Source organism: Rhagoletis pomonella, unplaced genomic scaffold (genome assembly GCF_013731165.1).
Source record: "Rhagoletis pomonella isolate Grant_MI unplaced genomic scaffold, Rhpom_1.0 Rhpom_scaffold_00003, whole genome shotgun sequence".
Lineage (NCBI taxonomy): Eukaryota > Metazoa > Arthropoda > Insecta > Diptera > Tephritidae > Rhagoletis > Rhagoletis pomonella.
Window position 1 is genome coordinate 74,478,031 of NW_023458557.1, and position 16,813 is coordinate 74,494,843.

At 35.6% G+C, this 16,813-nt stretch overlaps 1 protein-coding gene across 1 annotated transcript in view; it reads left to right on the forward strand.

The window, feature by feature from the left end:
- LOC118736366 overlaps window positions 1–16,249 on the forward strand; it is a 443,387-nt gene extending 427,138 nt beyond the window's left edge. The window contains exons 7-11 of the mRNA XM_036466460.1: window positions 10,604–10,802; window positions 10,942–11,096; window positions 11,164–12,264; window positions 12,456–12,606; window positions 15,223–16,249. Of these exons, the coding sequence (XP_036322353.1) occupies window positions 10,604–10,802; window positions 10,942–11,096; window positions 11,164–12,264; window positions 12,456–12,606; window positions 15,223–15,389 (1,773 nt within the window). The 3' untranslated portion in view covers window positions 15,390–16,249. The remainder of the gene's footprint in view (window positions 1–10,603; window positions 10,803–10,941; window positions 11,097–11,163; window positions 12,265–12,455; window positions 12,607–15,222) is intronic.
- The last annotated feature ends 564 nt before the right edge of the window (window positions 16,250–16,813 follow it).

Consider the following 16,813-nt stretch of genomic DNA (forward strand, 5'->3'; position numbering starts at 1 on the left):
TTATTTTACATAGTTTTCATACAGTGAAAATGAAGTCATGACCAAAAATTACAGATAGCTTTTCTTTAAAAAAGCAAATAAGATTTTTTTAGGATAAAAGTAAAACAAATGAAAAAGAGTGTAAATATCACGTTTGATCTTATTTTAACTACTTTTAATACTTTATTGCATTTTTCTGACGTTTTTTCGGATTTGAGTACTGTTTTTGTCGATGCTTAGATGTGCCTACTGCCACTCGGAAGGTCCAGCGACATCAAGCTTTTTCAAATAGCGGTCGCCCCTTGGCAGACAATGGCAAGCCTCTGAGTCTACTTCAGCCATTAAAAAACTTCTTCGGAGGTGGAGTCAAAATGTAGATTTGTGTCACAACCAGTGTTGCCAAACACTGTTGGCTTTTCCTACCAAAACTGGTACGTTTTTCTCCACTTGGTCGGTTGGTAGGCTAGATGGGCTTTTGGTAGGTTCCGCGACAATAATAGTTATTTGCGAAAAATATAAAACATGTATCTCCAAACATTTTAGCAACCTTGTTTACTTGAATATTTGACCGGTGGAGTCCACCTTTGTCCACCTGACATACACTTCATTGTAAGACTTGAGGAATATCACCAAAACTAACCAATTGGTATTTCAATATGGTAGTAAGTCCCGTTGTCACATATGCGGCACTGGCCTGGTGCCCAAAAGCTACGCAAATGAAGGTGGGTTCCACCTTTAGCAAGCTGCATCGACTGGGCCGCGTGGCCATTACAGGATCTATGGGCACTTGTCGAACGGATGTCCTTGGTGTTATTACAGGCATGCCCCCTTTGTCTATTCTGTTTGAAAAAGAGGCCTGCCCAATGTGATGAGCAAGAAAATGTGGGATCTTCGGGGTCATTTTGAGGTTCTAAAGCCATTCCCGGATAATCCCGAGTTATCCCTTTAGAAACCATACAAGGCCAGAATTTCTGAAAGGAACTGCTGTGAAGTGATAATAATTATGATTGACGAAAGGTCCCAAGCATGGTATACAGACGGATCAAAGATGGATGCCTGCCCCAGTAGCGTATTTGGATAAAAATTCCAGAAAGTCTGCCAATTTACAAATACTCAACTATGTTCCAGGCGAACGTCTTTGCAAACCAAGTCTCTGTAGAAGGAAAAATGGGGCCAATTAAATACAATGTCGGATAGTCAGGCAGGTTAAAGGCCTTAGACTTTTTTAAAACGGCAGCAGGTTTGCGGAAAGATGTAAATTTTTTTTGAACCACTTGGAAGCTCACAATAAAGTAACGCTGTGGTGCGTTCCGGGATATGAAGAGTTTGAAGGCAACGAAAGCTTACTGTCTCGCAAAGCGTGGAGCCCAAATGCACTTGCATGGTCCCTAGCCTTTTGTGAGCTGGTGGAGGAAACCCCAGAGCATATTCTATGCGACTGCCCATATGCATGCATGCATTTATTGTTATCAAATATGATATACTATTCATCACCAAATAATCTAGGATATAATTTTAAAGCGTTCAGGCGTTTCCCTTAAACTGGAAAAAGTCTTGAAAACTTCAAAAAACACAAAACTGGTGAAGATTTGTATGAAACGAAAAAACCGGTTTGTTCGATAAAAAAAATCCGGTTTATTCGATATTCGAAAAATCAAGATTTCAAAAAAACCGCCTATAGATATCATAAAAACCCGGTGGAAGTCGGGGAAAACCGAGTCAATCACCCGAATACATATACATATATGTACACTGGGGGAAATAATGCATAGTAAAAATGAATACCTTATATTTGATTATCGTTTAAAAATGTTCGTATTTAAAAATAATATTCTCATAAAAAATTTATTACGCACGTATTTGACTGTTCACATCTGAGTATGTATATGAGTATACAGACGCACCCCAAGCATGCAGAGCACCGCTCTGAGAGCGGTGACAACACACACATTCATACATAGTACATGTTTATCCGTACAAATCGCGAGCTGTGGTGTTGATAGATATTCCACATTTGAAAGCAAATTTATATGCCTGGGTGTAGCTGAGTGCGCAAAGATGCATGCCACAATTCGTTGATATCCAGAGATGGTCAGAGTTCGAATTTCACTGGACGCAACATGCATGCAAGTTAAATTATTTTTGTTTAGTTTTTGTCCTGAATATTCACTTCACGGATGATTTTTCAGAACGACGGCGGTCATTTTAATATGCGCGTAATTGAATTGAATATTTACCAATATACAGTACTTTCGTTGACGTTTATAGTAAGATCAATTACATTTCTATTTGATTTTAATATTTTTTTCCCCTCAGTGTAAGTACATAAGTATACATGAATATATGAATGTCAACACAAGCGTGGCGTGTTTATTTGTTGTGTTTATTTTTGTAGCCGAAACATGCGATACTACCAATTTATGTCAAACTTTATTTTCTGTGACATTTCAATTTGGCTGAGATATGGCGGTATGAAGAAGTACCCGGTGGGAAATTTTTTCAAATGCGTCAGAGAGTAGTAACGTCGATTTGTATTGAAACTAATTTCTCTTTTTTTAATCATTTGCAGACTAAGAGAAACCGTGTTCAATGGCTGGGTTAATTTTCTAAAAAAAAAAATAAATATAAAGGATTTGTTTATATTTTATCTTTTTTCAATGTAACATTATTCCTCGTAATTGTCTATCAAAAGCTCAACTTACATATGGGTGTCGCCATGATGTCGGACGTGACATTCGTACGACTTTAGAGTTAAGTAAATCATACAAAAACGGTTGACAAAAAAATTAGGTGCGCTTGGAACACTGGAGAGGGGAAATTCAATGAAAATGAGGTCATAGCGGCCGTGACAAAAAACATAAGTAGTTTCAGAGTACATGTAAAAATAAGCAAAACTCTGCGAATTTTGCCAGGTTTTCCTTTCTTAAACATTCTTTAAATAAAGTCAAATTATGGGCCATTATAACCAATAAATATTTAATCAGACGCAATTTGTCGTTCGTTTAATTTTGAATTAAAATGTGATAACGGACGTGACCGATTTTCGTCCATACAATATTTTTAATTATAACACAGCTATAATTAAATTTCTTATTAAATTCTTTCATAACCTTTTGTCGCCATCTGAATAAAAAATTTAAACAATCAGGCCGATTCTGAATAAAAACTCCCTGGGAGTTTTCTCACTTTTCTCTTTCTCCCTATCATGAATAAAAATTCCCTGAGATTTTTGTTTTTTTAATGTCCAAGTTGAGCTGTCAAAAAAGTGTCAAACAGCTGTTTCGAAGTTCGAATTTTCTCCTCTAAAATTTTCGGGGAAAATTCTACTCCCTGGAAGTTAATTATTGGAGGATTTCTTTCTCGGGAGAAACAAATTCCCGGAGAACAAAGTCGCCGGGCATATCTAAGGTTTAGAGGACGTATCTTAAATCAAAATGCTTGTTTGCGGTTCAGCTACAAAACCTAAAAATAAGTAAGATTTTTATCTCGCGAAATTTATCTTCCAACAGGGTCGCTGTAACTTGTGTAATGTCAATGGCAACAACAAAATCGCAAGCTCCCATAACCATTAGAGAAAATATGCCATTGGCGATCGTGACAAAATGACAAGTGTTGACAATAACACCAGGCATGCTGTCTACACTTGCTAATGTTGTCGCAAGCGCCGTTGTATATCAGTTGTAAAGCTTTTGATGTCTTCATCACCCGAATTATTTTGTTGATTTTTTCTTTTGCATGGGCTGCATTAATTATGCTATATTGTTTGCCGTTGGCAATGATAATGCGTATGTATTTGCAGCTAATCACTTAATGACCTCTTAAATATTTTGTAACGTTGTTTTTTGGTTTTTGTAAAAATTTTTATTTTTTTTATTTTTATTTTGCGGGTTTTCTTTAATCAATTGTGTGGGCGTTGAAATTTATTGACGAATTGCTGTTTATGATCTGAGAATTCATTTTTATGAGACATCTTTTCTATTAATTCGTTTCTTAATTGTTAGTAATTTAGCGTGAAATTTGTGGTAATAGCATGTTCTTCTCGGAAATTTATGTTCTCATTGATGGATGAAGAGATAGTATAAATAATTGGTTTGACAAATTGTTCGCAAGTGGGTGGAAGAAATCAGTGGTTTTTTATGGTTCACTGAGCTACATTAAAGAAAAATATGTCGGTTGTTATAAAATTACACAGCCGGAAAAAGTATTGGCACAGCAAATTTTGCAAATTCTTTTTTAGATATATCCTTTTCTTTATAATTATCTTTATATTAATCTTTATTAGGGTCCTACATTCCATCGGAAGAATATAGCATTTGTAATTAACAAAGGTGAATCCAGAGTAAAAACGACATCAAGATGTTATAAACCCTACGCTTTGTTTAAATTAACGCCACCAAGGTCTTGGTGGTCTTATGCTCCACGCTGGACTTTCGTGAAGGGAATTAAACCATCCAACTTTGCCTTTTTAGTGAAAATAACTATTTTTAGTTGGGTAAACGGAAAGACCTTGCCTTTGTGATGAAAGCACAATTAATGTCGCGATGGCGTTGCTTATTTTGCCAACCATATTTCCATCTCACAAGGTTTTCCCGCCTGCTAGGCATGCTGAAACCAAAAACCAAAGAACGGCTAATAAAAAACTATTTAAATTTCCCAACTCCACAGGCGGTTCATATTCGACATACTTATGTAAATTTGTCCAACTCTCTGTACTAATGTTTTTTTTTTAATAACTCCCCCCACTTACACAAAAAAAAAAACTTCGCATTGCAACAAATTTCAAAATAAGCGTACACATCAGCTGCTTCTATAATACTCTTTCAGCACTTTGATGAAATGTACTATACCATCAATAACGCCATAGCTGTACAAAACGTCGATACTTAAACGATACTCAAAAATTTTAACATCAGAAAAAAAAAATTCACTTTGACTCAGTTAAGAGGCGCTTTTTCTCAGCAAACATCACAAAATGAAAAAACAAAAATCTCAAAAAAATTGCCTAACGCCTATGATCTGGATGAAAATTCTTCGCTTAGCTCATTTCTAGACTAATTAACAAGTGATAATTGGGTCAAAGCGATAGGGCGGCTTTGGCGCTGATGCCATGGAGTGGGGTATAATGGGGTCACAAGTGGTTGTTGGTGATTTGTCGATAGATGTGCCATTCAAGTTTCTATCAATTGATGAGCCAAATATACAGCCATAATGCCACGTACACATACATACATACATATATACATAAGTAGTATAGTACATTCGAATATAGAATTTTAATAGAACGATGTTTCGGTACTTCTATGCTTGATGGAATTGGAGTATTTCAACTCAAGTGTCTAATTCAAACAAAGTAGATACTACCAAATATAGGCCTTCAAAGTAGATAGTCTTTTTTTTTTGCGATAACTACTCATTTTGCGCGTGCTTACTTATTTATGCTTCAGCGTGCGCTGAGTTTAAAAAAGATCCAACAAGATTTTGTAGTAAGACAAATTTACCTCAACAACTAACCGAAGCTAAATAGGAAAGGGAAAAGCTTAATTGAATTGTTAACATAAATAATTGTATGCGATATCTACATACATACATATGTACATTAGGGTTCATCACTCTCCATACAAACAAAAAAAATCAGTACCGATTTTCAATTGGAATTAAGGCTCGGAGATTAATTGATTATTCAAAATTTTAATTAATCATAAAGTAAATAACTCAATTATTCGATTAATTGGAAATTATGATTACTCAAAAGTTCAGTTACTCGAGTAATCAAGATTTTGATTAACCAAAAACAAAAATATTTGAGTAATTTGCTTTATGATTAATCAGCCTTATGAGTAAAATAAGTAATCAATATTTCAAAGTACTCTTTACATATAAACCAGTTAAAGTTCCTTGATACTTTGAAAACAGCGTTTCGGTTTTAAAAAAATAAAATAAAATATTTCTTTCATATACAGACGAAACATTTCTTCATTCATTCTTAACGTTTGGAATAAACTTTTTTGTTTAATTATTCTTTAGAACGTTCCTGACGCTGTGTTAACTTATATTTCAAACGCATTCTGTATATTCTGGCTGTGAAATGGGATTATCTGGACTGTATCAAGAAACGCAGCCAGAATGTAAAAAAGAAAATAAGCATCTTCCAAAGCAAACTTTTTTAACGAGCAAAATTATTTTTTTTGTGTAATCATATTTCAAGCAACTCGATTAATAATCGTTGAGAGTAATCACAATCTTGATTACTCGAGTAATTGATTAATCGAATAATACAGCCCTGATCGGCATATCAAAATTTATTATATTTTAAGAAAAAAAATATTAATAAAAGATTTACGAGAGCTGGACCCATTTGAAAATACCTCCAAAAAATATAGTTTTTTTAGAAATAAATTTAGTTTTTTTTTTTAAATCATTCTTCTAAAAAAATTACCTCAGATATGATCTGAAGAGCTTAAGCTTAAAAGGAGGGCATACCAATTTTTTTTTTAATTTTATCAACGGAATAAAAATATAGACGTTTTGGGAGGTATTTTCCAAAGGGTCCAGCTCACGCCAATCTTAATATTTTTCCGAAATATTTTTCGGCGGAAGTCTTAAAATATAAATGTTTTTTTTTTTGTTATTTATGGCCTTATAATAATTATATTCAACAATTTTTTATTGAGCTTGAGGCTTGAAAAACTATTGTGGAAGTTTTTCATTAAAAACGGCCCCAAGCTCAATAAAAATTGTTGAATACACTTAGGTCTTTTTTATGCATTCCTCAGAAAGCCGCATAAAGAAGTTCTTTACTTTCATACAAAAAAGGGGATGCGTTCCAGTATTTTCAAAAACCGCATACATTCAGATACTCCATGTACAAAATTCTAAAAACCGCATAAAAAATCCAGAGGCAATATTAAATAAAAAAAAAAAATTATTTCTTCACTTTTTCTTCCATGTGAAACTGAACATTAATGAAATAAATAAAATTGTATCTGTATTTTAATCAAAAACAAAAAAAAGTATCACAAAAAATACATGAATTATGTGAGAATACAAAGACAAATTATTTATCAGATGCATTGTATTTTACACACCGAAAGAAAAGTAACAAAAACTCTCAAAAAAGCAAAATCACTACGGCGAAAAAAGGGTTTGAAAAACCGAATAAATTTAAATCCGCATAAAACGAGACCTAAGTGTATTTTTAAAAGGGTCCAGCTCACGCCAATTTTAATATTTTTCCGAAATATTTTTTTGGCAGAAGTCTTAAAATATAATAAATTTTATTATTCCAATGGAAACACCGCTGTTTTTTTTGTGATGCACCCTAATGTACATACATATGTATGTTGCAGCTATAAAAGTCGATAGCTCTATGCAAAATGATTTCTTGTTGTACTACATACAATGTGTAAAAATTCATAAATTGCCGGCTGTCTGTTGCACTATGTTGCGGTATATGGTACGCCTCGCAATGCTAGCCGACGCTAAAAACAAAACCGAAAATGCTTTAATTAAGATTTATGCGATTTGGCATAGTTTGGCGCTCCGAAACTCAGTCACTGGCCAATAACTATGCCATATGTAGTATTCCTTTATAACTGAAAGCTATCGAAATACATACATAGTCATATACATATTTCAATGGGATCGATGAAAAGCTTAAAAGCATAAGTATTTATACTTTGGCGTATGCCTGTGTGTGGCCTAATATCGGTCTATGTGTATTTGACAAAGATTTGGAAAATTGGCTTGCGGGCAACCAATGGCAGTGGCTGTACAGCAGTGCCAACCACTATTCCCATTGCCAACTGTTTGTTAGCTAGAGCAAGTAAATTCTTGTTTCTATGTATTTTTTGCAAATAAGTTAATTAATTTTCGATAAATTGGTTACTGTAATTAATTACTTAACATAGTATGCCGCTTTGGCATCTACTCAGTTAAGTAAATGATCGATTGTCATAGGCCAATGCTCGCATAGGCGAAAAACATAATTATTCCATTAAAGTCGATTTTGATAAGTCAATTGAACATTGGAGTCTTCTAAAAAATAAATACATTGAAGCCTGAAGCTGGTTGAATTCTAGTGTATTGTTTGGTGAGGATTTATGTAGATTTTTTTATCCTGATCAAAAAAAGTGCAAGTCTTGACTTTATTTCAGCTGCTTCTGATGTAAACATCTTCTAGATGGAGTTCAGAACGCTTTTAGTGTTAGATGGGTAGGGTATATGAGGCAAGTGAAGAGGTCTACGATCTTCGAAGTCTAGTTTAGCTCGAAAGAGTTGAGCCTGCTTCATGACCTGGGATCGGTGCTTGGTTCTTTTTTCATGTGAACCTCCAATTACAGCCGATAATGTACATATCGAGGGCTAATATTCAATACCCTCTATCTGCAATTTTGACCAAAATGAGTTTTTGATGGTAACGTGAGCTCCGATTAGTCTTTCATCCAGAACAATAATGTCAAACTTAAAATATAGCTTTAATGGTATTATATTCTCATTTTGAAAATTCCACTATCTGCAATAACATTTTGTTATAAGAACAAAATTCTCTATCTACACAATTTTGCTGGAAAATTGTTTTTATTAACATTTTTTGTGGCAGGTAAGTTACATGTTACCGGTAAAATCCGATCTTAGGTCAAATTAGTTTTGCCCAAGCTAAAATAGTTTTGACAAGGCTAAACTAGTTCTACCTAATTCGATATATCTGCCCAACCAAATTTGATACTACAAAAAAAAGATCTTCCATATCGCGTCAAACATAGAGTCATTAAAGTCCATTACTCCATTCATATTAAGCTACAGCAATGATTTGAACTCCTATCTACTGCGATGCCTACTAAAGTAAAAACTCTACCGCAAGGGCATTTTCTTATTTTCACAGTCGGTTCCAGATATGATACCGGCTGTTCTTTTGCGGTAACAAAAGGGCTGGGTGTTACAATTGTCGTCGGTGCTTTTCCCGCGTACTGCTCGGCATTTACAATTGCTAGAAGCTGTACGTTTCGCCTCTAAAAACGAAGAAAATTTCCTCATATGCACGGACAGTAAATCAGCCATCGAAGCCCTCTTTAACAGTGCTAATGATTGTCATATAATTTCAAAATCACGTGAAATACTCTTTCGACACAAAAACACGGAATATAAGGGAACGGGTTTGCAGACCAATGATGTATGTGTTAAAAACTTAGTTTAACATAACATTTGCATCGAAAAACCTGGCATTTTCATTATTCTGCAAAACCAGCTATCAGCACATTTTTTTATATAAATAGTTACAATTCGATCGAATTGCAATAACCTCTATCTGATCTTAAAACTAAAATAAAATAAATTTAAAGTAAAATCCTAGTTTTAATATATAGCGTGGATTTTTAAGACATGAGTGGGTACTTAAAGTTATTAACACTTTTAAAAAAAGCTGTCAAAACAGTTTTTTTGCTCTCTTGGAAAATTGAGTTTTTGTAGATAGTGGGAGGGCATTGAATATAAGCCCTCGATATGTATGTACTTAGACAGTCTCATAGCAGGATTTTTCTGCGAGAGTTGAAGGTTGCGGATATGACTGCTTCGCGGTGGCTCAGACCTGGTAGTTAGGTTTCTCGACTCAGTGGTTTGCTCGTGTGATGGGCGAGTTTGGTTCCAGTAGGACTCAATGTATCTTCACTTGCTGCGGTGGTTAGTTCTGCTGATTTAGTTCTACATAGTTGGGGTGGTTTGCCATATGACTGCTTGACAAGAATTAGTAGATTATACTTCTTTAATGTGAGCAATTATACAACGGCGTGAGGCTGTTGTTTTGATGACTCAATAACTTTAAAATATGGGGAGGTTTAAAATACTGCAGCTATTTTTGACATCGGGGGACAAAACTCCATCAAGTGCCATTAAACCACCATTGCATTTTTTTCAGATCTCAAAAGTTTGCCTATAACTCGAAAACTGTTTTACTTTCTTATACTTTTGACTTTATATTCGGATTTAGCGAAAAATTTTACAATAGGAATGTTGGCCAAGCGCCACAGATCAGATTTCTTGTAAACTAGTGTTATTGGGTTTGTGGGTCTTTTAGACTAATGGCTCGTGTTCTGGTTCAAAATATCAACCTTGAAAAACACTCCTAGCATAAAATATGTTGTATATGAGCTTATAAAGTGATTAGCCGAACTTTAGTGGTTACACCACCTAAATTGCCGCGTGGCTCGAATTGTTACCATTTTTGCCCACTGTTCGCCGGGTACTCAATGTTCGGATTCGCACGTACTTGGACTTCTTTACTTGATGTTATAATAATTAGTGGCCTCTATGTATTTGCATTGTTTTGTAGTATTAGCAAGGATTTTACAGATTTATTTAAGAGGTTATAAAAAAATATTTTTTTTTGATGAAAAGAGAAAAGAATAACACGAGATAAAAAAAGTCTTAAATTTTTAAATATTAAATGTTCGTAATATGATAATTTAAGCCAACGCAAAATGTGGAAATTTTGGACTATTTTCATAATCACCAATTTGGTAAGTCAAAATAAGTGTTGGTATCAAATATTTTTGTTTGTTTTAATAAAAATATAATTTGTAATATTTCTTCGTCTTACCATGACTTCTAATTTGGTTTTCCTTTTTTTCAGGCTGTTCATGAAAGTGGCGCCATACGCCCAGCCACCACCAATGATGCGCAAACAAAATGCGGTTCAGTATTATGTGAAATGGTCTCCGAGGTGTTTAGTAAAGCCAAGTTGAGTTATGGTTATAATTACGTGCATACAATACCAGCGGGAGCGATGAATTTGACAATCAAACAGTTATCGCGAAGTGACAATCTATTGGGTGAGAGAAAGAAAAAAAAAACAAATTATAACTTAAAGCATTCAAAGTTTTTCTAATCAAGAGCCACTAGGGCTGTTATAAAAAAATCAGATAAACGTTCTAATATTAATAGGTATTTTTTCTTCACATATCACCACAGCACTCAAAACCACCGACGACATTTTTCTCATCAACGGCAATAGTCGCGCTTCTGAGGGCGGTATATTTGAGTATAACGACGACACCTACGATTACAATCGCGAATTAAGCACAATCACCTCCAAAGGACCAATTACGAAGCCTGTCGTCCTACTGGTAAGCCTGCCTTTTGTTCACCTCACCTTGGCTTAGACCAAAAAAACTTTCCACTTTTATCTTCCAGCTCTTTGTGCGCGGTCACAACACTGGCGTCAAATACGACTATACAATTCCGGTGCCTTCGGCCTCCATAACGGAGGAGGAAGAGCTGCAGTCGCAGTGGAACGAGGTTGGTCAACCACTCGACGAGGTGGACGATAACAACATCGATGGCACCGTGTCGGCACAAATCGCGCGCGCTCGTGATCGTAAACGCCGCAAGTTCTCTTGGAAGTTGCTCGGCTTTGGCGAGTGCAATCGCTCGTGCGGACCCGGTATACAACCACCCATCTTCCGCTGCATACGCGACTCACCGACTCGCTTCTATTCGCCCAAACGCTGCGCCTTTGTCGAGAAGCCGATCTTTAGTGAGGACATTTATCACTGCAATCGCGGACTGTGCCCAGCCTACTGGCGTGCTGGCGACTATGGTGAATGCAAGTGTGCTGATGGTGAGGCGGAGGGTGTGCGCACGCGTTATGTGCAATGTGTGCAGGAACAGAATAATGGCAAGATTGGCGAAGTCTCTGAGGAATTGTGTGAGCAACAGAAGTTGCCGGAGTTGAATGAGACTTGCAATTGTCCGAAGTTTAATCGGCGCAAGATTTACGCACGTGGACCAGATAAGACGTCACGTATCTTCTCGCGTTTAATAGGCGCGCCTACACTGGTGCGTAGCGTTTACAACTCAACCACACCGTTGCGTCGACATCTGCGTGACGACCGTGTCGATAAGGCGGGTGTGTGGCTGATGTCCGAATGGAATCAGGAGTGTTCAACTGATTGTGGCGCAGGTTTTGAACACCGTTCGATTTATTGCGATCGCACGCCACCCTACACAGATCTGTGCGATTTGCGCTACACGCCGGAACAGAAGCGTATTTGTAGCGGCCGCCAGCAGACAGCAGCTTGTCAGCATGGCACATGGTTTGCCTCGGAATGGAGTAATTGTACGGGAGAATGTTTCAATTTGCAGCGTAGGCGTGTGGTGCTATGTCTGCGGGATGGTGTGGCGGTGGATGAATCGGAATGCGATTTGTTGTTGCGACCGCGCGCCGTGACGAATTGCACGCACAAGGAGGTGACATTCTGTGGACCAAAGTGGCACTACTCGGAGTGGTCGGAGGTGAGTGTCGTTAGAGGGATGCAAAGGGCGCAAGGGATTGAGAGAGTAAAAGAGGGAAGTCTCCTTTGCGCGAATCGCAATTTTGAAAGTGGTTTTATAGAATAAACTTTTCGCTTTTTCGATATTATTACAAATTTTTGGACTTATTTAATTTTTCAATGCTTTATGCTTGCATGTAAATATATATGTAGTGCTCCCGTTCTTGCGGTGAAGGCGTTCAACGTCGGTATGCCAAGTGCCTGGAGTTTGATTGGAAGCAAAAGGCGATGGTCGAATCGAGCAATTGCAAATATTTGGAACGTGAACCGGTCTATGGAACGTGCAATGTGCAGAAATGTGAAGGTAAGCACTTACATGTCTTAAGTTAATGTTAAGTTATTAAAAAAAAAAAATTTTAAGACAAGCTTTTATTAAAGAAACCTGCGCCGACTAGCGGGTTAAGCTAAGTTTTAAGTTTCACTAGCTTATCGGGAAGTTGGTAATAATCTATTTCCAAGATTTGATTGTAATGTAATGTAAATGTTTTGGGTGTAACAGAAATTGACACCGCGACCTTTTGTATCCCTATGATGGTTCTTAACCCTGACGGCAGGTGATTATCGCCCGTCAGATAGCCAACAAGAAACTTGATATCGGCTCTATTCAGAAGATGCATACATATCTTTCTTAGCGAAAGTACTTGCTGCCTTCTGAGTTTACCCACGATTCTATTTAAAACCTTGAGGAGGACCAACTGAGTTCGCAAAACGGTTCCGGCCCTACAAAAACGGGCGATGAGCCTTCTCCTGCCAATTCGTCGGCGGCCTCGTTACCCACGATCCCGCAGTGTCCTGGTACCCAGAACAGTAGTACGGTGTCCCATGCTGACAAGAGTTGAATAGTGTCAAAGCACTCCTTGATGAGCTTGGAGGTGATCGTCCTATTGGAAAGTGCCCTTTTGGCCACCTGGCTATCTGAAAATATAACTAGAAACTCTGGCACAAATCGAGATTGCTAGTACCTCGGCCTGAAAGAGCGTGGACCAAGTACCCATTCCAATAGAAAGTTTGGCGACAGGTCCAAAGATGCCCGCTCCTACTCTGCCATCCATCTTTCATCCGTCTGTGTACCAGTGTATATATCAAGGATCTAGTTCAGGTAAACCATTTGACCAGATATCTCGGTCTGGAATTCGGAACTGAAATTTCCTTCCAAAGCATATTTCCTTTGGTCTTATTTTAAGACTGTCAGAATTTTGCATTTGCAAATTTCTCGAAGCTGCTGCTGCAGGGACAAGAATGTGGAGTAAGGTCCAGCCTAGCAGCGACTCAAGACTATTCAAGCACTGTTTCTCGAAGGCTAATCGAAGCAATGTTCAGCTTGTACCTTCTTGTAAACGGTACCACAACGGCCAATTGCGGGTTTATGCGAGGCCCTAATTGGCACACCAGTTTGATGCCACGCGTAGAGCTGCACTCCTGACGTGTGATTCGGTGCTGCCGAATTTTCCGGTCACAATAATTTGATTACACTTCGGTAGGTGAAATTTAATAAAAGATAAAAGATAATTAGGGGTGTTTTTTCTAACTGGGAAAACATTGGAAAATTCCGAAAATTTTACTCTACTGTCGAAATTTGGGGTTTCTAGTTAAAATATTTATATAATAAAAAGTGAAATAAAACTTAACCCTTGAGGATTTCATATATTTACAAGAACGTACGTAATTTTATTACTTTTAGTTCAAAAAACCTATCGAAATGGTTATCGATATATCTATTAATATCGATATAATATTGATATCGTTTAAATACATTTATCGGCACATGCATACACAAATTTATCCATACATTTACAGATATAAATTTTGTTCAATATGAGTAGATTATCAATACAATTAAATGCATTTAATAGGCATTTTTCGATACACTCATGGATATTTTCATCAGAGTTTTTATCGTATACAACGCGGGACAAAAACAACAAAAATTCCAAACACACGAAGCATTCAATATACTCTCGAAACTGCGGGCCAAATATGGTAAAACTGCGTTTTTAATTTTTCGCTCTGGCGTCAGAATTTTTTTTAAAGGACTTCGTAGTTTCAAGGATATGATTTCTTACAAAAATTATTGAAAAAATTCCGCGTAATGTAGAGTAAAAATATGGGTACCAAATGAAAGAGAAAATCCCGTAGAATTAAAAAAAATTAAATTAAAATTTTATGGATTACAAGGACCAAAAGCTATTGCAAATTAATTTAATTTTTTCAGTCATTAACATAAAATTTTTCCAAAAATATTTATTGAAAAATTTCAAGGATATTCAAGGATAAAACTTTAAAAGGACATTTTATACCTAATCGTCCATATTCACCAAAAAATTTTATCGACTTTAGTTCTACTGAATTTTTTCGCTTAATTGCTACCCATATTGGTTTTCTAAATTGCACTGAATTTTTTTAAAATAATTTTTTAACTAATCATATTTTTAAAATTTCGAAGTTCTTTAAAAAATCCTGACGTCCGAGAGAAAAAATAAAAACGCAGTTTTATTATATTTGGTTCATGTTTTCGGATGGTTCGGGTGGGTTTTTTGTGTGTAAAATTTACTATCGATTTTTTAACCGATGTATGCATTAATATTCCTCGATATCAACATTAATATCACTCGATATATGCATTGAAATTGATAACGATTTATACACAGGTCCGAGAAATGCATCTACTTGTTGTCGATACTTAATGATATAATCTCATTCGATATCGTCCTACATATAGTTCCTTAATAACACACCTATTGCTGTTGTTATTCGTATTCGTGTTTCTATTTGCGAGCAAGACAACGGGAAGTCGAATTTTTCTGTAGGTTTCGAAGTCTAAAAAAGCGTTTTTATTTATACGCATTTACGGTTGTTAGATATACATAAGTTATACATTTTAGAAACGCTCTTATTTAATTCTTCTGCTTTCCTTTCGCAGAACTCAACACACTATTCGATGTGGAACGCGATACTTTGAAGCCTGTTGAACCACCAGCCAATTGCAAAGATGATGTGAGTAATTGCCAGCGAATAAATCGACAACGATTGTGTAAGTTGCACTACTACAAAACTTATTGCTGTGCAACATGTAGTGGCTATGCTTAGAGGCCTTGCGAGAGTTGTGCCGTGGAAAATAATAAATTGAAATGTGTATGCAGAGGCGGGAGGAGACAGAGCCACACGGTAGCAGCAAACGCATTCTAAATACGGTAGCATTACGCATTTAATTAATTGTATTCATTAATTAATTACTTCTACAGCAATAACAATATGCTAACATTAGCATTGAAATAAATGTTTGTAGCCAGTTTAGTTGGTAAGATGCATGCAGGCATAATGGAAATAGAAGTATGAATGAATTTGGTTTTTTGAGTTTATTTCATTTTATTTAGAACATAAAAAGTTTTGATCGTATGATAAATAAACGGAAAAGAAAACGTTCGTAATTTTAATGCCTTCGGCGACTAATAATACTAATAGATAATTTTTAATAAGTAGAACATTCTTTTTCCTTTAATATTTTCCTCAGCAATGTCTAATGCCTTTATGATTTTTTTTTATCACATTCGATCGATATTTTATGACTGTTTTCGATTAATATTGGATTTTAATATTTTTTGATTTGCTTTAAATTTTTCGATCGAATCGCTCTTGAACTTTTTAAGTTCAATTTAATCGAAAAAGTTAATATGATTTTTTATCGATTGTAAAAACATAAATTTCAAAATATAGTTTAAATATGACTGAAAACCAGAGTGAAAATCAAGGAATAACGATTATGTATAATCGAAATAAAACCATAAAAATCGATACAAAAATATCGAAAAATTATCGAAAGAACAGAAACCCAACTACAACGATAAAATAAATGTTCTTTGACCACGTGTTGATATTTTTTAATATTCACAATGTTTTTCAACGGTTTTTTTTTTGTTTTCTTTTTTAATATTGTCTAAGCTTTAACATAAACCCTATACCAAAAATAAAAGTTTCAAAATTTAGGAAAATTTAATAAGTTTGCATCAAAATTTTAAGGCTTTTAATCTGAATTTTTAGAAGATTTTTGGGTATACAATTTTTCCCCATAAAATTTTAGTGCAATGAAGTGCAAGGTAGATTTTTAATATTTTTTTTTTTTATTTTGCCTTAATTTTAAAACTTTTATTTATATTATGGCTTTTGTTAAAGCTTGGACAGTATTTCTGTAGAAATATAAGATAAAACAAGTAAGAAAGTCTAAGTTCGGGCGGAGCCGAACATTAAATACCCGGCGCAAATATTAGATATATGTTTTTCACCTTTCCGAAAGCTACCGCTACATGGTAAGCAGGGGTGTATCAATTTTGAGTAAATTAGCGTCCTTAAATTTCGAAATATTGAAGTTTCAAGCATTTCTAAAATTTACCGTTATATGAAAAGCCGTCCGATTTCAATAATTTTGATCGTTTTGCTTTTATGTGGCAAGCACAATAACCACACCGAGTTTGGTACAAATTGGTAGAACAGTTACCGAGATACATATATGTGAT